This window comes from Seriola aureovittata, chromosome 23, assembly GCF_021018895.1.
Source record: "Seriola aureovittata isolate HTS-2021-v1 ecotype China chromosome 23, ASM2101889v1, whole genome shotgun sequence".
NCBI classification, from domain to species: Eukaryota; Metazoa; Chordata; class Actinopteri; order Carangiformes; family Carangidae; genus Seriola; species Seriola aureovittata.
The window spans coordinates 7,602,449-7,624,824 of NC_079386.1; the positions used below are offsets into that span (position 1 = coordinate 7,602,449).

Genomic DNA, 22,376 nt, shown 5'->3' on the forward strand with positions numbered 1-22,376 from the left:
CAAACACGACTGAGGAACAGAGTTCACCGTTGGTCTGTTCCTTTGTTGAGGCCATGCAGAGCGACAGAGAGGTTGTTAGCATATGGATGTGATAATGCCAGAGTATCACACAGGCTTATCTGGAGCCAAAAGGCAGATAGACTGTGAATGCTCCACCTCTCACTCAACAGCAAATATTGAACAGCTAAATATATTTCCTGCCTTTGTTGAGTGCATTTGAGGATATTTTTTGTCGTTTTTCTTTCTTATTCTCTGTGTTGTAAAATGTGGCTCACTCGGCCAAGTAAGGCTGGTAGTCTCATCAGAACTTGATGTTTAAAATTAATTAGCAGGGTGAGGTATTTACAGACCACAGTTTAACAGCCACTATATGCAGACATACTCTAGCTTTCGCCGTATGAATTTAATCAGACAGCAACTGAACTGGCTTTCATTTGAGTTCATTTACCCTCAAACTCACACTCAATGTCAGAAACAACACAGAGCGCTGGTTTTTCTGTGGTCGTCGCCTTGTAAAATGGAGGTTTTGTCACTTCATTGGCACCTTGTACTCTGCCTGGCCTCCACCACCGACAGCACGCTGTGATGACAGGTAGTACAGAGGGCCACTTTGCTCTTCAGATCCTCCAAAGCCCAGAGCTACAGAGTGGCACTTGAGGGTGACACACATCGTGGCTCAGTGGCTACCACTGGAGCTGAAAGGCTAGTCTGTCGGAGGCTATTACAGCTGAAAGGAGATTACCTGTTCCTTTGACAATTTTTGCTTTTACAATTTTTTTGTGTCAGTAGGCATCACTGAACTTTCAGGAATTATTTTAAGTGCACTTCAGCTCTGATGCATGGAGATGAATAAATGGCACGTGCCGAAGCTCACATACATCCACACTTGTCACAGCAGAGGAGTTGACGTGAAAAATCGGCCTGACCTACTATTTATAAACAACGGTCGGTCTACTCATGAGTATGATCACTGCATCTCTACACGTGCTTTTTATTCGCTATTTGCTGTGTCCATGGCAAAGTACATGACAGATGTGTGTGTCATGCTCAGCTGCTGTTTTAGGCAAGCTGCGAGTGGATCTGCATAGCGGTACTCCTGAAATAACCGAGACAGACACAGCACTGTCTGTTGTCCAGCATTACACATACAAACACACACACACTTGTGCATGCGCAGACATGCAGGCAGGCTCTTTCACCCCTGGGGAACGAGCCTCCAGGCTCTTTTGTGTGAAAGGGATGAGATCATCGTGGGGCAGACCGTGGGGGGATGGAGTAAGGGGTTTACACGCTGTATACTTATATAGAGAAATCTTTCTTTCTATGTCTCTTCCTCTACAGCTATCGTAGCTTTGCTTAAATTGAATTAGGCACCGTGGATACTAAAGGGCTTGCCAGGTGAATGCCATTCACACCAGACAAGTGCGAAAAATGAATAAACATCAGGTTTGATACACAAGAATGTGAGGTAGGACCTCCCCAGTTTTATTTATCGCAGCCGAAGAGTTTTCCCCTGCCTTCAGGGGCTGTTGGGCTGCACAGCCAACCTTTGGCACGTTTGAAAGCAAGTTAAGACCAGTGCCACCGCAGAGGAACAAGACTTTCCACCGCAGGAAAACCTGAGGCCTTGAGGAATGGCTCAGTCAGGATTTTAGGAGTAAAAGCGATCACAGATTTAAATTTGATCACCAGGAGCTTACCTGTTTTTTTCATAGCTCACACAGAAGATACCTTTAATGGCACAGATTTGCAAGCGTTAATCATGTAACTGTCTATGTTGAACTTGCTACTCTGAAATGTTGATATATTCGTCTGTACTACGGGTGTAGTGATTTCCAAAAGAATACACTGTTGTACTTGAAGCAGTGACTCATTGCATCTTGTTTTATTGCATTAACCCTCCCAAAGCAGTTGTCTCGCTAAATGATAACAGAGCAGTTCAAATGATATTAGAAACACATATACCTGCTGAGCTAAAAACTGCTTCATGAGAGATGACGTTGCAGTAACTGTTGTCACTCCAAAGCACCTGGCCTCCAAAAGTTTGTTTCAGTTTAGAAAAGTATGCCAGTTAATTAACGGAATTAGTATTTTTTCAAAAGAAATCTGGCATCAGATACCCCTGTGTTTGATATCAGTCAGCAGTGATGGATTAGACAGTGAGATCATGATTTGAATGTTGTTTTTTTCCTAATTTTATCACAAATAATCAAGTCATATTGTATACGATGTCTTTGGAGTTTCTGTTTGATTGAGTTATGGTTCTGAGAAAGTGTGCAAATTTTTAAAATGCCATCAATGAAAGGTTTGAGCCATAGGTCAATCCTTCTAAAGTTAAACAATAACTAGATATGAAAGTCTGTTTTTCGTTAACCCAGCAAATGAGAGACCTTGCAGATCAATTGTGTAAAAATCCAGTGTAACTATTAAATATTTCTGCTCATTTTTTGAAAAATTGAAAAGGAAGCTTCAAGGGCTGCAGCTAGTGATCTTGATTGACTGATTTAAAACAGAATGTATATTACAATATACTAGGACACAAGTTGACCTTGTTAAATGTCTGGTTTTGTCCAGCAAACAGTCCAAAACCCCAAAATATTCAATTAGTTTCAATGTAAGACCAAGAAAATAAGCAAATCCTCACATCTGATGAGCTGGAATCATAAAATGTTTGTTTTTTTAGCATGAAGAATGACTAATCGTTGCCTCATTAGAGTAAATATCAGTAAATATCATGGTCGATACTATATCTCTCGTCACTCTAGCCAAACCTTCTTTGAGCTGATTGTAGTGATGAATCAACACTTCACACAGTTTCTGCTGTATCTCAAATACATTAAAACTGCAAGTGTGCTGGAGACTCACTTCACTTTTAGGCCTAAGAGTTCATAACAACAAGGAAACCGGAAGCCAGTTTCACAGTGAACGGTCTGTATATGTGTCCACTACAGCTTCATAGTACTTTTCTGTCACGGTCCGCAGTGACCTTACTCCCTGAGTGCAACCCAGACAAAGAGCGTGACACTCGATCATCGGGGCTCAGGAGTAACAGAGGAACAGGTTTTCACATGGGAAGGGAGGGGCAGAGCACAACCTTTAGAGGCAGGGGCTCAAGTTACAACACAGGACTTCATACAGTGAAAATCGAAATGGACTAGTAGGTCTGTCAGTTTGACTCAGTCATTTTAACATTTTGCCAAAGCTTTGCCAATTTTGTCTTGAGGTTTCCTGGAAGTGTTTGTCTGTCCTGCACGCTGTTATTAGCACAGAACATGAAGAGTAGTTACAACATGAAGGCTGAAATGTTATGTTCACTTCTGTTTACAATCATTTTAAAGCTTTTAGTCTAATTCCCTGTCAGCCCCGTCAGAGTTTATTGCCACTACCATGTTTTATTTGCTCACTAAACATAAAAGTGTACAATAAAACAAGCCTTTTCTGACATTTTATGTACTGTACGTCTAAAAATGAGACAGCGGACTTTACTCTGACGAGTCTGACAGGAGCCACACTAAATGTACCCTTGAAAGACTTAGAGATCAATTTCCTCAGCTAGAATGACAACATGTCGCAGCTCAGGGTCGCTCGCGCAGCCTGGCATTGTTTGGGCTCGGTTGCCATGGCAGCATCAATGTTTGTCTATCATGGGCTGTCACAAAGAGATATCTCTATGGTTGTGGGGTGGAGGCGGAGGGGGCTGCCACACAATGATCCAGCCTCCAGAGTGTGTCCAGACTTGTGTGCACACCTCAAGGCAATGGCCGTTTTAGTCTTGCAGGGAGATGTAATTACTCATTTCAGCATCAGTGATGGTAATTGTGACCCGATGGCAGTAATATGGCAGATATCAGCATTAAGATATCAAATGGCAAAGCATTATTTACTGTTTAGTGTTGTGTTCAGGTCCTTTTCTGTTGCACAGAAGTGATATAGCATGACGTATCACTGACTAATCCTACTTTTAATGGTAACCTCGCCACAACAAATAATGTGTTGTGTTGCTACTGTAATGCCTCGTTTTCAGAGTGAGAACAGGAACTGACACAAGAACCTTAAATATCTAATCTATGCATGCTATTCCTAGGTATCTAAAAACAGCCTGTTAACAGAAGTACCATTAATACGTAACGTATTTGTGTTTGGGTTTTTAGATTAAAAGCATGTATAAGGTGTTGTGTATCTGTGGAGGAGAACATCAGCTGCATGTATGTGTGAATCTAAATGTACATTTGTATCAGTTTCAAATAATTGAAGAATTGACCTGTATTTTGCAATTCTGAGTCTCAGGTTTAGGGAGATTGCTGTGTGTTTAATGTTCTCTATAAAGTACATGTTGATTCATCGGCTTGGTGAACAGTCTTAGGGCAGCATTCAAAGGCCAATCAGGACCAAACAGATCTGCGGGCTACCCAGAGTAGTGTTTGTTTTTCTTTTCTTTTTTTTTTCTTTTTTTCCGTTAACATCTCTTTGTTCCCTGCTGTGGCACTTTGTGGTGATCTGTGCCCATGCTGTTGGGAAGCTGTATGAGTCACAGACTTGGATGTTTTTCATACCAACATTACCGTTTTAGAGCAGATGAAATCAAGGGGCTAATGTTTATGACAGAGATTAAAATGTGCATGTAGCAGCAGCAGCAGGAGCAGACTCTTGTGAAGCAGTGTGAAGAGGCCTAGTGCCCAGTGTGTTGCACTGAACCCAGGAAGCCTTAAGGTGTTCTTGATGCTCTTGAAGAATTAAAAACTCATCACAGGAAAGAAAATGTTCTTCAGGCGCTCTGAGAACAAGGAGAGGAGATGTATTAAAAGCCATGTCTTCATCAGTCTGGAACAGATTCGACTTGACGAAGGGTGACCTGGTGAGGTAGCAACCAACATGCCTGACTAGTTAATGTCTTTAAATACATCTTCCCTGCTTGCTCTGCCTAAATATGCCTGAAGAATGTTAACTTTTCTTTTCTTCACCAAAAAATATTCCTTTTTTTCTGATTGAGGCACTGCACCCACACACAATCCTTTCCTGCTGACTTGTGACCTGCTAATGCAGAAGAATCAGGCTTAAAATTAGGCAAGAGTAATTTAATATTGAGTACTTTGTGAACAAAGGCTTGTTATAATGTTTCCTATATATTATCGCGATAGATATAGATATATTAGATCACAGATACTATGGAGTTATATTTAAGATAGAAGAAGTGTTTAAAAACTATTAATTAAAGTAAAAATAGCTTTCAAGTTCTCATTCATCACAATAACTACTTAAGAAAGCTATAAACAATTGTCACATCCAAAACAATACATTCAAAATTTCTTTGAATTTCTTTCTTTCTTTCTTTCTTTCTTTCTTTCTTTCTTTCTTTTTTCTTTTTTTTTTTTGCCTTATGTCTTTATCCTTGAATTTTTTGGCCTCAGGCAACCTTTGCTGTGGTGACATGTGTGGACTGGCCTGATTTCCTCTAACCTTTTAAAAGCAGCTATAATCAATATTTGTTATGTCAACAATGGATGAAATTAATGTGTAATGTGAAAGGTAGTTGCTCATAGTGATCCACAGACAATTATCACCCTTCCTCTCAGCTCTACAGAGCTTCATAGTGTATTTCAGCTCTTTGTTTTCTGCCCCCCAACTTTTCTATTTTGGTTCAAAAGCAATAAAAGCCCGCTGTATGGGATCAGCCGAGCACCAAACAGCACATAGACAGTGACAAGTCAGTGACTAGCTGGTGAACACAGTGGAGCATTTAGCAATTAAAGAGCCAGATAGGAGTTGGTGGAAAATGAAAATAGGCTAAAAGAAGAGTGAATAAAGTGGCCAGAAACGCACCACAAGCACACTCCAGATGAATGGTAATTAATGTTTTATCAACCTAAAAGCTGATAGAAAAAAAGTTTGAATGAGAGAATGAAATCGATATTCCGTATCCCTCTCAAAAAAAAAAAGAAAAGAAAACATTATTAGTGCCAGTGTCAGAAACAGGTGCAATCCTAGCAACTGCCCAATTTTGACACACTGCCTGACCCATACCCACGTCCTGTGTGCACAACCAGTCATAGGGACAATACAGGTCAGCAGTTTTGATGTAAAAGAGACACACTGAATGCAGGTCTTTAGTGGAACAGGTAGATTAGAAACTGGTACCCCCTTCCACATAGATGTCATACTTAGCTCTTGTTATAAGCTGAACATAACAACCACCTTTAAAATCTCATAATAATTTATTGATTTCCATAGGGTCTGGCTCAGTCACACTCTAGTGAAACTATATAATACAACAGCTGTGTGAGGAATATCAGTTTTGTTTTAGCTATAAAGAGACATTTAGAGAGTACATTTACTGGCCAGACTGGTGAGAGCATGTTTAACAGTGCAGTTTTTATAAAGCAAATGTATTCTGAAATCAGCTTTTTACTTTTCAAATATGGTTCGGGCCGGTGAGATGTAACCATGGATACAGTCCAGTAAATCTCTTAAGAGCAATAAGTGTTAACACAGCTCTGTGTCTCAGGATTGCTGTTGTGTATCTTCATACAATAAGAGCATGGGGAGCATAGTTTTTATAGGAGTGGGTCCGACAACATTATTCATTGTGTTGTCAAAACCCACATCTGGATTCATTTGGGCTTGTGCGAATTTTATTTACAAGAACAAATAAACCTAAAATCCAGTGACACTCCTCCCAGATTCATAGGGGGTGGTCTCCATTTCAAAAGTAAATATGTATACTCGCCACACCCACTCACACAGCAAAACACAATGCTAATCCCGTTTGAGATTTCTCTTCCTTTCCTTACCTTTCTTCATTGATGCACTTTTATTGCCATTTTTGTTTGTGGAAAGTTGAGGTCACCGAGCCTCTGACTGGACATGACATAAAACTGTATTGTTTTTGCTGCTTGAGGCTTGTGTTGATCCAGTTAGACTCTTTGCTCTTTGATTTGAGTGTTTTCCCGACATTGTTTTTAGAGGGTAATGAAAAATGGGCCACATTCTGGGCAAATATCCAGTTACAATTCTTCAGAGCTACCTGGACTGTGCGGCTGGGCAGTATACTTGAAAGAAATCGATTTTGGCATGTTCACATAGGCAAAATGCCAAGTTTAAGACAAAAAAAAAAAGTGCTGTAGGTATAGTTGAATCAGATATGGTGTGATATCCTGGTCAAAATAATGAAAGATTAATTTGTTGATTTTTCACACGCATCATGCCATTGTTGTGCAGAATGCATGCTGTATAGCTGATAGAAATCAACGTCTCAAAGTCTAGAAAGGGTTTGTTTTTTTTTTTTGTGCGTGTGTGGAAAATGTGTCAGCTGTTTTCTGTCTTTGCTGTAGCTGAGCAATTTTCCTCCCAGGCAGGTCAGTCTGCCTCCTACCGCCCCTTCCACAGCACAAGCCAACGGATGTCCTGCACTGTGGACACCACCATGCACTGCTGCCTCCTGCCCACAGATACACTGCACTGCTGGAAACAGCCTCACATATATTCTTTTACATTTTCTGAACCTTCTCTCACAGAAGGACTTAATGCCTGCGCTGTGGCTTCATAATGATGTGACATGGTTTTTGCAACATGTGGTTGTTGCATGGTTAAAATGAAAGTCCAGAATAGAAATGAAAGAACTACTGTGGCCGGTGTCAGTCTGCATCATGGAGTTCAGGGCTGTCTGTGCTTGTGCTTGCTGTGGCCTTACAAAGAGGCTCCTTTTTTTTTTTTTTTTCTCGCGCTCTCTCTCTCTCTCCTCTCACCACAGCTGACTCATTGCTGGAAAAACTGAACTTCCTATGTAGGTCTTAACAGCTCTGTAATGTGGACATATTTGCTTCAAGTTTTCTCTTTCTTCTTAAACAACTGGGCTTTGTGTCATTTTTGGCCCGGATTGTTAAGACAAGTGCTTTTCGTTGGCAGGGGAACGCATTTCCCTGCACCACAATATATAGAGTATAAATGATGAGCAGCCGTTTTAAATTTTACTGTCTCTCCCTTATTACACACTAAAAAGCATCTTTTAAATTCTTGTGAACTATTAGTAGGAATTAGACATTTGTGGTGATAAATAGTAGATACATTTCCAAATCCAGAAGAATTTTTGATACATTGATCTACTTCAGTCATACTGTTACTGTTTGTATCATCACTTTGCATCTTCACTGCATTCTTTGTTATTTCATGGTGAATAGATACCACTGCATCTTGGGTTGTAACTGATTATGGAGTCACTGACTTTTAGAAACTAAATTTGGTATCATGACTCAAACTTCTTCCACAGTAAATGACTGAAGCACATTTAGAGAGCGGGTGTCACTTTTTGAAAATATTTTCCATCACTCAAGCCAAATTTCCCACCATATTTCAAGTGTTTTACAGACATTGGTTTCTGCTTGATTTATGCTCCCGGTGACATTTCTGAGCATTCCTCTGGGCTCGGCGGCTCTCCCTTGGCTCTCTGTAGACACCAGAGCTTTAACTCTCTCAACATGTTTGGAGCAGTGCAGTGATATACAATGACAAGAGTGTTTGTGAATCTTGACAGTTCCTGTCCCTTCATTACCCCTTGTGTTTCCCCAGTTTGTTTGCTTCGTTGTCGTGCAGCAGTCTTAAAGGATCCTTTTATTGCCTTGGCCACAGTATTATTTAGCATTCTGGGTATGCTTGCATGCGTGGTCCATCCCACTATCCCAAAGTGAGACACAAGAGCTTGGCTTTCACTAACATGCAGCGTGCTTGTTGGCTATAGCCTAAGTACAGTATCTGTAGTGCTTTGCCAAATGCAGAGAATCGCTTAATATCTTCAATATACATGGTACAGGCGGGTTTATTGTCTAACTGAACAAATCTACTCTAGGCTTTATAAATATCTTTCCAAAATAATTTCATATCTCTACTTTCTGTCTTCCAGGTACACCCAGCCATGATCGAGGACAAGGGTCACCGTGTGACTGACTACTTTGTGGTGGCCGGGCTGACAGACAAGTCCACGCCTTTGGAGCAGGATCTGTCAGAGACCAAGTCCAGCGGGCCCAAAGCGCCCATCACAGACTTGGCCGTCATTAACAGGTCGGCGGGAGAAACGGTGCCAGAGGGCTTCACGTGTATCGACAGCACCTACAGCGGCCAGCAAGCCAACCTAAATCATGGCAGTCTGAAGAGTCCCGAGCTTTTCCTGTGCTACAAGAGGGCTCGAGGGAAGCCTCCTCTCATTGACATCGGGTAAGTCAGCACTTTGTTTATGGATTGTCCATATGCCTGCAGCAGCAAATGACTCATTATAAGTGGCTTCACTTATCAGTTTCAGAAAATATGTCCCAATGAGAGACCAGACTCTCCATATGTGTAAAACAAGTACTTGAATAACCAACTTATAACTGTTGATTACAGCTGGGTCTGAATCACTAATTCAATCAGCAGAAGATATTAGTGATAAAATTAAAATAGAGGTATTCGCTTTGCTAACGCTGGATTAACCTCAGCTAATTTAACCTGTTAACTCTGTGTTATTGTGATAAGAACAGGTTGGAAAAGGGAAGAAGCTTTTAGTGGGGGAAAAAAATCAACAATTAGCGCAGCAATTACACGTATGATTAAGTGTCCTCCAGTGCTAGCAAACATGTCGACAGGATTTCACATGCACCAAATCACCCTGACGAGGGGGACCTTGTTGGGAGCTCTGTCTGCATTTCTGAGGTAACTTTGGAGTAACTGTCAGTTTGTCACATTCAGCCCAACTTTCAACCAAACATTCTTTCAGAGGTGGAAGGAAGTAGGTGTATCGACTGTTTCATTCACTCGCCCCTATTTCGTCATGGAGTTCTCCCTCTCAGACACACCTCTTGGCTCTTGTCCATTGATAGGAATTTTCCTGCTTCCTTCTATTATCTTATAACAGGGAGCTCCATTTTGATTTATTTCAGCCAGTCAAGTAGGTTTAAAGGTACCGCGGCTCTTAGTTGCACACAGAGGAGACAGAGTTACCTTCCTTGCGTCAGCAGTGCTTTATACCTGTTACCTTGTGTGTAATAAATGAACAAGCAATATCACATGCAAGAATGTTTTATTGAGAACTATGATGCCACTGCCTGTGGCTCTTCAGATCCCCACACACCTTAGTCTTTGTCTAAACCTTTTTGTGTCTCCCGCTAACAAACTGGACTTTCCAGTTACAACTCATCTTGCTCTGAAAGAGTCCCCTTCCCTCTGCAAAGTCAAGTCTGTGAAAGACCTCAGTAAGAAAAAGACAAAGATTGTTGCTGTATATACAGACAGCCACACTTCAGACTCAGATTTTACTTTGTTGTGTGGTGAATTTGGTTCATTTCATGTGTTGTTAATGCGATTCCCTTCTGCTAACCGAAGCTTTTAACTGCAGAGCTGCATAAAACCCTCATGAAGCGCTGCAGCCGGTTGGTGCACTGAGCATAAACAGAAGATCGTATGTCGAGTAATGTTTCCTTTAAGAGGTTGTGCAACCCTGACATACAGGGTGGAGAAAATAGAAGTAAGCTTCTATTCGAGGATTCACAGTCATTGTCAGGCTACTATGCACTTTGTTTTCATATGCTGAGGCAACGAATCAGTCATGCAGTTTAATGAGGCTGAAGAACAGATTACACCGTCTTGTCTTCCTTTCTTGCTGCAAACATAGAAAATATTAAGAGACTCCTGATGTATCCTTCAGGACTGTTTCATTTGATAAGTGAAATAAAAGGAAGGTTATGTGTTTTATTAAAAATGCCATACATACATAATTGATGGAAATTTGTTCACTTGCTAATGGTCTTGTTTTGGTCGAACCATGAGACAGAAGGTCAGTCAAAATTTTTGGCTGTGTTGCAACACCGGTGTCTTCCTCTCTCATCAGCTGACAACCCTTAAACCTGCTAGTTGTCTTATTCCACTGAAAGAATAAATGAAAAACTAGCAACCTGTAAATCATTCATTCTTCCTTCTGCCTCCTCTGCTGCCAGCGAAGCCAGCATTCCCGGCCCCGAGGCTCCATGGCGTCACGACTCACTGTGCCCATTAAGACTCTGTTTTTGTCGCCTAAATGAGAATTTGCTGGCAACTGTACTCCTGGCCTCTTTAGGTTTGTCCTGTGCTCTTTTCAGAGCAAATGGAGTGTTTCAGGACTATTATATCTGCAGTGGCTGCCCTGTATCCTGCACAAGATTACAAAATGTGTTTTGGGGTCCGTTTTAGTTTAAAGGGGGCAGCAATCAAAGCTTCTGGCCTCCCACATGGTATTGTCCAGATGGAAAGGGAGGACATGGAGCATTCTGCCACAAAAGCCCTGCAGTCATGCAAAAAAAAAAGTCCAACACAGTGGGGCACTGATTGCTTTCCTCGGTAGAACTTTTAATTGTGTGATATCCCACAGCAGGAGTGATAAGAAAGCAAGAGGTCATCTTGTGCTAAGTTGGACGTTAAAGTCTTGATATGCTAGTTTCCCTTGTCTGGAATCTGAATGAGCCAGCTGGTAAATATGTCTGAATCACATCATCTATTGAAGAGCAGCTTCTCACTGAGGCCTCAAAGGGAAGCCAGAGCTTTAAGAAGAGAGTCAGTGCTGCCGACCAACCACACACTGATCCTCCCTGTAAAACAGCCGAACCAGAGATTATACTATCTATAGCGCCACAGTTCCACCTCTTGATTACTGCCGCACTTTGTTCCCACGTCAGACTGAGAATGGATTGATATTTTCACAAGGCAGAAATGTAATGCACACTTTCTTTATTGTTGTATGTTTCAAACTCATGGTTTATTGCTATAATTCAAACTTGAATGTCCTGATGTTTTTGCAGTGAGACTGTTGCATCATCACAATGTGACTTATTTGTCTTCTGGCAACAAACTTTGTTTAAGTAATGAAGTCCTGGCCTGACAGCAGAACTGATTCCAGAACAGCACTGTCTCTGAGCCACTTAATCGTCTGTGAGAGTTTTGTAACGTGTGGACGTGATGTCAGCTCTGCCATCTTAATTTCTCACTCTGAATTCAGACCAAAAAGCAGCTGTATAGACTTCCTATTGGGTTGTTTCTTTATTTCTCTCCTCTGTCCTTTTGAACATAATCCCATCTACATTGTTGACAGAGGCACAACTAAATTTTTTGCCTACTGTTTGTTGTTTTCCTCAGGGTTCTGTATGAGGGCAAGGAGCGCCTGATCCAGGGCTGCGAGGTCATCCAGGCCACACCGTACGGCCGCTGCGCCAACGTCAACAACAGCTCGGCCACCTCGCAGCGCATCTTCATCACCTTCCGCCGAGCGCCACCCGTCCAGCCTCAGAATTCCCTGGCAGTGACAGACATTTGTGTCATTGTCACCAGCAAGGGTGAGATACCCCCACATACCTTTTGCAAAGTGGACAAGAACCTCAACTGTGGCATGGTAAGTCTGATTTTTATTCCTTAGCTAACACTATAGCATCATCAGTCCTAAGAGAACACATGTGTAATGTCTACACAACCTTGTTTTTAGTGGGGCTCCAGTGTGTTCCTGTGCTACAAGAAATCAGTATCTGCGTCCAATTCCATCAGTTACAAAGCTGGTGAGTAAAGTCAAATATTTTCTGATGGCTCATATATCATCACATCTTCAGCTGTCATCTATTGTCTGTTCCTTCTGAGCATTCTTTGACTTTGTCTCCCTTTTATTATTTTTATTTTGTGGCTTACCTTACTCACTTAATATCATTATTCATTCATCAGCTCTTCCCTCTGCTGCCTTTCAGATGAATCACATGTGATAACTCTCAGTCACAGATAAGAGCGCAAACATTAGTGGATATATCTATGAACTACTTTATGGTCTTTTATTGAAAACAGAGTAAAAACATGGCTTCATGTTACCCAGATTTTATTGTTATTGCACGTTTGATAATAATCGGTCACTAATCCAATCAGTAATTAATAGTCATTATTTGACATTTGTGAAAACGAGTTAAGATAAAAGATAGAAGTGAACACAACGATAGAAGGTCACTGTGTATAAAAAGGGTGCAGTGAGTAGTAAAGTAATAATGTGTGCAGTCTGCATTGATAAGACATTGTGTCTAAAACCAAGAGGCTGTAGTTATGGGGGCCCTGGAAAAGAAAAATCTGTGAAAAAATATTTACCATAAATCAAAATTAAGAAGTAGTAAGCCTGTGAATATTCTCATTTGTCCAGGTCATAGTATCCTAAAGGAGTTTTAAATCGAAAAAACAACTGGACTTGGTTATTTGTCTGGGAAGACGTTTCACCTCTCATCCAAGAGGCTTCATCAGTTCATGTACGCATCTGACCAGGCTGGGACTGGTCCCAGCCTGGTCAGATGCGTACAAGTCCAGTTTTTTTTTCGATTTAAAACTCCTTTAGGAAGAAGTAGTAAATTAAACAGTATTGACTGAGTATTTCTTTTTTTATGCTTCAAACATCTTTTTTTTTTTTTTTTTTTTTCTTGGCAGAAATTGGCTGCCATACAAAATAATTATGATATTACCTGCTAGTATTATTCTTTTCACAATAATGCAGCCACGTTAAACAATGCTGTATCTTGATATATAAAATGTAGTGCAGTTAGAAATGGTGCAGATTCGTGTGCGTTCAGCCTCCGCTACGTTTTTGTCTCATCTCAAGCGAGCGGCACCTTCAGTGATCACGCTGTAGATCATAACAGTGTTATGCTGCTGACATTTCTGAACTGCTGTGTGGTATTTTCACTGACTGAATGCTTCCTTAACAACTTGGCCTTTGGAATAATTCATTGTGCAACACACTTATAATCAGTGCTCATATGAATGTGTGTGTGCGCCCTCTCACCCACACACACCCATGCAGACACATGCACAAACACACACACACACACACACACATACTGGCTTTATCTTTTTTGGCCGGCCTTTTTCCTGTGAAGCGACTGTTTATTCATCTCAGACAACAGCATTTCCTGCCACACCCGTTATTTGTGTGTCAGCAGTCTTGTTTGGGTATGCGCAGTATGTTCTTGTCAGAACATCATCTCCCCAAACAACAAGTCACACTGAGAAGCAGAACAGTTATTTCCTGAAAGTGAAACCAGAAACTGATGACCATGTTGACATCTGAACTGGAAAATACTGATCTCCATTTTTCTTTTGAATATGTCCTGCAGAGAAATAAAGCCAGAATTATTGACTGTCTGGAAGTTTGAGTTCCCTGGTCTTTAAAAGTTTGATGTCTTTTGTTTGATGCAGCTACACTTTTACATCAGTATAATTCTTAAGTTTACATTGATGTTTTCCCTCACTCTCCAGGTCTAATCTTTCGTTACCCAGAAGAGGACTATGAGTCTTTTCCTCTCTCGGAATCTGTCCCTCTGTTTTGTCTGCCTATGGGCGCCAAGATCGAGTGTTGGGCACCAAACACACGCGATCCCCTGCCTGTCTTCTCCACGTTCGTCTTAACCATCTCATCTGGTGAAAAGGTGAGACACACCAGAGTGCAATCTGTCATTGATGAAAAATTAACTTCAGCTGAAAAGGAAGATTGATTTAATTGATTTGCGCTTTCTATCGACTGAGGTCTAGCAAACCAAAAAAAAAAAAACCTAACGGAATTTGTCCATCTCTTGTCACAGGTGTATGGATCAGCCATCCAGTTCTATGAGCCATATACAGCGGATTTGTTGAGCGAGAAGCAGAAGATCCAGCTGGGCCTGCTCACCACGGTGGAGAAGAAGATGATCCCTAATCGGCCTGTAAACACCAACAAATGCATCTGTCTTCTCTCCCGCTGGCCCTTCTTTGAGTCCTTCCGCAAGTTCCTGATGTTCCTCTACAAACTTTCTGTCTCAGGCCCGCACCCACTGCCTATCGAAAAGTAAGAACCTCCTTGCAACCATAACTACTTCTAGACATTTCTAACTCATATTTTGATAAGCTGAATTTAGCTGCTGTGCATGTTTGAAACGAATTTACGGACATCTGACAACATTTTGCACAAGATATATTCAGTTGTGTTTGTATATTTCTCTCAACAGGCACATCTCACACTTCATGCACAATGTGTCATTTCCTTCCCCTCAAAGGCCCAGGATTTTGGTCCAGGTGATATTTTTCCCCTTGTTTCCTTCTTTATAGTTGCCAATCAAAAATATCCTTTTACTTTTGTTTTCATGTTTTCTCATTATTGAATTTCTCCTTCAGCTCTCAGCACATGACACCCTGAACCTCTCCCAGCCTGTGTGTACACCTTTACCCCTCAGGTACAGAGCAGCTACAGTGCTTAACAGTCTCTCAACAAGTGATATATATTCTGTTACTTTACTAAAGTACCTTTTCAGACATGGATTATTTACACTCAGATAGTTTTTGTTTCCATTCAGGCTAAATGTAGCTCTTGTCCTTCACTACATGTTCTGTACCGGTGAGCAGACTTGGAAAATAAAAGACCAGAAGGGTAGTTCCAGAAAAAAAAGCAAAACTCATTCATTCATTTTCATTCACTTCCAATCCTCACACTGAAAACAACCTTGCCCATGATTATTTTTTTCCATTGCCACATTGTATAATTTTGCCATGTTTCTAAAAGGTACAAGCAGTTTAAGCAGCGACTCTTATGTAACATTGAAACGGCCTGGTCTTTGTTAAAACTGCTAATTGATATTCAGCTTTAATATAGCTTCATGCTGCTCTGCTGCTGCCTATGTGATTGTGATGTCCGAGGGATATTCAGAAACATCACATGAAAGTGGAAATTAATTTTGAGCCTCAATTACAAAGGCTTTCATGATGGTTGTATTAGGTCCTGAAAACGTCTCAAACAACGTGACAGCATATGAAAACGGAAGAAAATTGCTTCAGCAAATAGAAAGAGTGGATCAAGTAGACTCTGGGCAACAATGAGCAGATGACACTTAATGGGATGTTGTCTTAACAACATTAGAAACTGCTGTGCCATCCTTATAAACAACTCAAATTGAATCAGTGCCACACACAGACTCAAAGGAGATTTCCTATTGTAAGCTTCACAACGTTTTTCCTTTTGCAGTCTTTATTAGCTGCCATTGTTTAGATGCATTTTAAATTACATGTGCCTGCATTTATGCCTTGTTCAGTTGTTTGCCTCTTACATAACTCATGTCTCACTCGAGTTACATGCCCTAGTTCTAAAGCCTTTACCCCATCAATTCAAACTCCTCTCTCCCATCTTCCTCCCACCCCTCGCTTTCCATGTTGTTTTCCGTTCCCCTTCCTGAACTCATCAACTCATCCGTCTCCTCTGTGCTCTCCCTCCCCGTCAGCGGGGCAGACTACGGCACTCTCCTGATGAACCTGGGCTCAGAGAACTGCGCCACGCTGCTGCACTTTGTCCTTCTGGAGAGCAAGATCCTGCTGCACTCGCTCCGGCCCGCTGTGCTCACCGGAGTGGCCGAGGCTGTGGTGGCTGTGAGTAGGCTGGCTGCTGCGTTTAAGTTTTACACAGTCGTACTTGAAAACATTCTGCAGAATTACCAGCAAGACCGGATTTTAGCAACGTCTGCTACTTTTTCATCTGCTTTAAATTATCAGTTCAATTCAATTTACTTTTGGAGCATGGTCTGTAGTTCAATAGAAGATTGGAATATTCTAAACTTGAACCACATGTCACTTAGAATTACAAAATTACAAAGATCTATTTTCCAAATGTGCACTTATGAAATCCTTTATTTTATCCGGTCTGCACATACAGTGCATTTTAGACTAAAGGTTCCCTATCCTTCCTGACATTTGAGTATGTTAGCACCTTCAAATCTCAGTACACAGAACGACATTCTCATACAGTAGCATTGATGGCAGGCATTTCATCATAAATCACTATCATGCCCTCAGTGAACTCAACATCAACAACAGTTAGTATTTTATATTTATACGTTTATATAAGCCTTCGGTTGCCACCATGACACAGCAGTGACATATGGACTGCAGAGTTCCCTTGTGTGATGTATGTTTCTGCATTTTTGCACGGTGGCATCTCTAGACAAATAACTGTTGCAAACAAAAATCATTTTCTGAAATATCTGGATTGAAATCCTCTGTAACAAACACAAGTTGAGACATTATCCTGAGGCACTAAATGTAGTCTGTTAAAATAGGGTTAGAGTTAGGCCAGATTCAAATAGCATGTAGATATTGGTAATAATACACTATCTATCATTCTATAATTATACCCACTCCATCATTATATCTCAAAGCTAAAGCCCTTTGTCACCATTCAATCTTAAAACATCAACAGTTACATCATAATTAGTGGGTACTGGACCGGCCTTACTTTCAGTCAGTTGTTGATTCTCCAGCTCCATGAACACAAATTGGTCAATCACGTCTCTTTGAATACACAGGATGTCACAATCGCCCAAAAATCCCTCAAAGGCATTTGAACTGTCACGATAAGTTCACAGTTCAGTTCACAATATAGAAGAACATTACATAACTGAGATTGTTGCCCAAGTTTATTTTTCCTGCAGCAGGTCTTTTTAAGTTCAGAGTAAACAGAACTCGGGTGCCTCTTGCCACCATTTTGGAACACCATAAAAGATAAGGATGGATGTTTGTTTTTCTATTTTAATTCGTTGTTTCTACTTGGAGAGGATGTAATTTAAAACCTCTCACCATTATCTGCCTGCCTGTCGTAATCCTGCCTCTCCCTCTTGTCTCTCCTCAGATGATCTTTCCCTTCCAGTGGCAGTGTCCCTATATCCCGCTGTGCCCACTCTCTCTAGCAGGCGTCCTCAACGCTCCTTGTCCATTCATAGTGGGTGTGGACTCCCGCTACTTTGACCTTTACGACCCCCCACCAGATGTTGTCTGTGTGGATCTGGACACCAACACTATCTACCTGTATGCTGTGCTTTGACACTGAAACCCATGTTACTGCCTGCCTTGTACAGTATATTCTCCTTTTTTTTGTGTGTGTGCAGACGTGCTGTTACTCACAGCTGAATAAGTCAGTTGTATTGTGTGTTACAGGTCTGATGAGAAGAGACACAGCAACTGGAAGAACCTCCCAAAAAAGCCCTGCAAGAGCCTCATTAACTCACTGAGCAACTTGCACCACCAGCTGGGCACCGGTACAAACAGCATCTTATTTCTTAAAGTGGAAATATTCTTAAAAGAAAGTTATCCTTTTTCTTGAAAGATGAAACTGAATGTGCTGGGAGTCGACACAATAACAGGAACACCTTACAATATAATCCAGCTTTATACAACAATACCGCAAAATGACTGTAGAGTTGAATCTTTATCGCAGTCAAAAAAATACTTGAATATTATAAGCTTCATCACTGTAGTTATTAATAGCAAGGCCTTGTATTGTTTTATTATACTGCAAGGTGCGCATGATATTTCTGCCTTAATGTAAAAGCAGAAAGATTTATTTATTTTTACAGACCACTTTAATTATTTAACCAATATTATTATTTAGTCATGTAATCAGTTATATTTTAACTTGTCTGACAACCTTCTACAACGTTTTGTCATTTTCAGACAATGTCAAGCAAATGAGTAGTTGACGAGTGAATGACTAGTAAAAATGCCTTTAAAATCAACTTGGTTTGTGTTTTAGTTTCAGTGCGTCAAACGACACAGGAAAGCTCAGCAGTGGACATGACCCCCATCGAGGCGGATTTCACCTGGCACAAGAAGAAGACGGCCCTGGAGATGGAAATCCAGGAGGCTTTCCTGCGCTTCATGGCCTCCATCCTGAAGGGCTACCGCTCCTACCTCAAACCCATCACCCAGGCGCCTTCTGAAAAGGCCACAGCTGCAGACTCTCTCTATGACCTACAAGGTAAACAAGTGATTGACAGCTTGCAGGAAATGAAGTTGTGTGAGAATAAAAGTCATATTGATAACGTGACAGACCCTCCAGCTGTAGGTATTGATCCTGTCTATGGGGCGGCCTGGTGCTTTAGAACCTGGATTTGTTAATAGCTTCCTGGCTTTGTAACCGATGCATAATTTACAGCCTTAATTCAGATAGCTTCACCTAATGTTTAGTTTTATTGGCATCTCTGTTTCAAGGAGCGTCTCAACTTAACTCAGTTTAAGTGTTTTAAGAGATCAATCACCTTTCCCATCGGCTGTAATAAGAGATCACTAATGCTTGTTGCTGGGAAACTGGTCTTTTACGGACCAATTTTAGACACAGAGTGAAGGAAAAGGCTTTTAACTCTGCGTATTTTAACACTAGTCCTAATTCCCTGCACATTGATTGATTGACCGGGGATAGTAAATACACTGAAGCCTAAAGGAGAACATTCAAACACAAATTTACACACAATTTCATTTACAGGTATATTTCTTTTCCCTTAAAGTGACTACAATCAATCAAATCTTTCAAATCAAGAATGACTGGCTTCCAGTTAAATTTGAGAAATGACACCATAAACTTGCCTCGCCTTCCTGCAGGGTTCCTCAAAAGCAGAGACCGAGCCCACCAGAAGTTCTACTCCCAACTCACCAAGACCCAGATCTTCATCCGCTTCATCGAGGAGTGCACGTTTGTCAGTGACAAGGACACCGGTTTGGCCTTTTTTGACGATTGCGTCGAGAAGGTGATTACCAACCCTGCGTCAGCCCCGTCTCACATATCTACATGTCGCACGCTGGTTTCATGTTGTTTTGTGTTTTCTCTTCCTATGGAGGGTTCTTTCCATGAACAAGTCTTTGTTTTATGTTGTTTTATTGGCAAAATAACGTTTGTCTGCTGGGAGACTAAGGAAGCCAAAATTTCCTCTGATTCATTCTTTTCCCTTTGCTCCATTTCCTCTTTTTGCAGCTTTTTCCCTCTGATAAAATCACCGACAAGGGCACCAAGGTAATCGCTTACACCGTGATCAGATTTCCTTGCGCCACGCTTTTTTTGTTTGTGTCTAACATTAAAGGGTAAATAAATTAACCATTTTCTCCCTTTGATAAATGTCTTCACCAAGGGGCTTGAACATTTCCTGCTTTTCTTCTATCCTTAAATCCTAACCACAATCAAATAAGCATGTTTTACTTCCAATTAGAAAAGTATAATAGAGTGTAATGTGCTTTTAGTTGTTGACTTTCTTCCATCAGAGAGAAAATGACCTTTAGTGTGTGCTATTTGTAAAACTCAAGACATAGTTTACAGTATCACTAATGCTCTGGATGTGATCCTCACTGCAGGTTGAAGGAGAGTCATCGGAGGACACACGACTGCTGGAGCTGGATGAGTCTCAAAAGAGTGAGCACACTGTGTTTGTTATGCCCCCTGAACCTCCAGCTGACGGTGGACCCGACCCCGCTGCTCGATACACGTAAGTCTTTTTAATCTCATGCTATTAAAAGTTCACTAAAAACTATGTATTTGAATATTCTCCCCTTGATTTTTCATCATATTTTTCATCCTCCAGCTATAAAGGCTTCCCCAGACTGCAGATGGATCTGTTTGACCGTCCGAGAGTGCTACGACCAGCACTTAGCAGCAGAGCAGCAGGGGCCAGTTTGTCCAGCAGCCCTGCACTACTGGCAAAGAGGACGAAGCAGGTGTGTAGATTCTCCCACAGTCACACTCAGCAGAAGAAGCAGCAATACCCTGTTCCTGTCACACCTCTGCATAAGGGGCTGGATGTTTGTTGTAACCTGTCACAACTGGACCTACCATGCTTCTCATCCTCTGTCAACAGCATCTTGTGCATCTGCGATGTTAAAAATGCTTTAAATACTACATTTCCTCCACCCGACAGGAGATCAAGCTAGCCTACAAGATGGCAAAGCGCTTCTATTCCAACCCTCCGCTGTGGGCGCGCTGTCTGTTCAGTCACTGCTACAGCCTGTGGTTCATCTGCCTGCCAGCAGCCGTGCGGCTGGCCAAGTCTAAGAGCCGTGCCATGCAGCAGGCGTACAACGTCCTGCTGAAGATGAGGACCACGGAGGTGGAGGTGCTGGATGAGGTGCGGTCTAATGATGTGTAATCAAATTCAAAGTTCTTCATCGATTGCTTCATTGTGTCACGCTGTGATGATAACTGGGAACTATGCCTTTCCAAATCCATGTCTAATGAATGTTAATGTTTCCATGTCTCTGGCTTTAGGTGTGTTACAGAGTGGTAATGCAGCTCTGTGGTGTGTGGGGTCTTCCTGTTATGGCTGTGCGAGTCCTGGTTGAGATGAAGAAAGCTGGAGTACATCCCAATGCCATCACATATGGATATTACAACAAGGTCATATTTCACATCACACTTGTATATTATGTTAAAATCAAATCTTTAGTTTGCAGAAGAGTACCAACAGATGAATATTTACCAGAAAAATGAAAGAGAAAGAGCTCAAAGAACCACGTGTACCAACATTCTCTTAAGTAACAACAATCTAAAAGCTGCCTTCCTGTGTCCTCTGCTCCCTCTGCAGGCTGTCTTAGAGAGCCCGTGGCCAAGCCGAAACCGCAGCGGCCTCTTTATGTGGACCAAGCTTCGTAATGTGCTTCGAGGAGTGACCCAGTTCAAGCACGCTCTAGACCGAACGACGTCCAAGAAGGGACCCGCACTTAGTACCACAGGTAGGGAATGGAACATGCAGTATGAAGCGGCTGCAGAATGGGAGAGATGTCTTCTTACAATGTCAAGATGAGATCTATCCCACACTCCGTTTTTCTCTCATTCTGTGTCTTGTTTTAACTCACTTTTTTTCGTCTGTCCCTCTTTAGCTGCATCAATAGGAGGCTCAACAGTCACTGATGCTGACCGCTTGAGTCACGGAAGCGCTGACAGCTCGAATGAGGTTAACGGTGAGGAACATAACCTATTTGCCCACGGCCACGGCATGGAAGACACAACAGAAAACCACTGTAGTGCAGGTACTGACTCCCCCGGAGCTGCAGGCCTCAAGCTCTCAAACCTGATAGTCAGAAAATGCAGCACTGAAATGTTTTCGAAGACCTGAACATTGCTGAGATGCCATGCCACCAGCAGTCTGACAAGTCCTGTATGTTGCAAACAAATTCTCAGTTCAACCGAGATATCTAAACCTGTCTAGAAGCTGAATGAACTAGATGGGTAAAATGTTAACTCCATCCAAGAGAGAAAAAGATAAAACTGTTCAAGTAAGACCCAGGTGGTGGGGGAAAAAAAGAAATGGATATATCTTTTAATTACATCCTCTTTAAAATGAATATTTATATTTTGAGTACAGCATGGTTTGTGTGATCCACAGGAAGGCAATCTGATCAAGGCTACGGCTCCAAGGATGAGTTACACCAGGAGCCGGCAGAGCCTTCACACACAGCTGTGCTTTCGGCTGAAGAGAGGAGCAACGTAAAAGCACAGCATAACGGTAAGAGAAGCTACTTCCATTCTCATGTGCCGTATGTGTATGAATACCCCGTGTCCTTCTTGCGCGTCGATGCCGATGTGTTGTCGA

At 41.6% G+C, this 22,376-nt stretch overlaps 1 protein-coding gene across 3 annotated transcripts in view; it reads left to right on the forward strand.

Annotated features, from left to right (window-relative positions):
* dennd4c (DENN/MADD domain containing 4C) overlaps positions 1-22,376 on the forward strand; it is a 35,052-nt gene that overhangs the window by 3,853 nt on the left and 8,823 nt on the right. Inside the window, exons 2-21 of one of the 3 annotated variants that reach the window (XM_056368343.1) lie at positions 8,894-9,204; positions 12,130-12,382; positions 12,473-12,542; positions 14,269-14,438; positions 14,592-14,833; positions 14,994-15,060; positions 15,160-15,218; positions 16,257-16,401; positions 17,657-17,832; positions 17,962-18,062; positions 18,557-18,781; positions 19,402-19,547; positions 19,772-19,810; positions 20,146-20,276; positions 20,373-20,505; positions 20,706-20,912; positions 21,053-21,181; positions 21,369-21,516; positions 21,664-21,744; positions 22,170-22,289. In XM_056368343.1, the coding sequence (XP_056224318.1) occupies positions 8,906-9,204; positions 12,130-12,382; positions 12,473-12,542; positions 14,269-14,438; positions 14,592-14,833; positions 14,994-15,060; positions 15,160-15,218; positions 16,257-16,401; positions 17,657-17,832; positions 17,962-18,062; positions 18,557-18,781; positions 19,402-19,547; positions 19,772-19,810; positions 20,146-20,276; positions 20,373-20,505; positions 20,706-20,912; positions 21,053-21,181; positions 21,369-21,516; positions 21,664-21,744; positions 22,170-22,289 (2,941 nt within the window). In that variant the 5' untranslated portion in view covers positions 8,894-8,905. Of the gene's footprint in view, positions 1-8,893; positions 9,205-12,129; positions 12,383-12,472; positions 12,543-14,268; positions 14,439-14,591; positions 14,834-14,993; positions 15,061-15,159; positions 15,219-16,256; positions 16,402-17,656; positions 17,833-17,961; positions 18,063-18,556; positions 18,782-19,401; positions 19,548-19,771; positions 19,811-20,145; positions 20,277-20,372; positions 20,506-20,705; positions 20,913-21,052; positions 21,182-21,368; positions 21,517-21,663; positions 21,814-22,169; positions 22,290-22,376 lie in introns of all 3 variants that reach the window. The other 2 variants (XM_056368341.1, XM_056368342.1) reach the window with 2 other exon arrangements.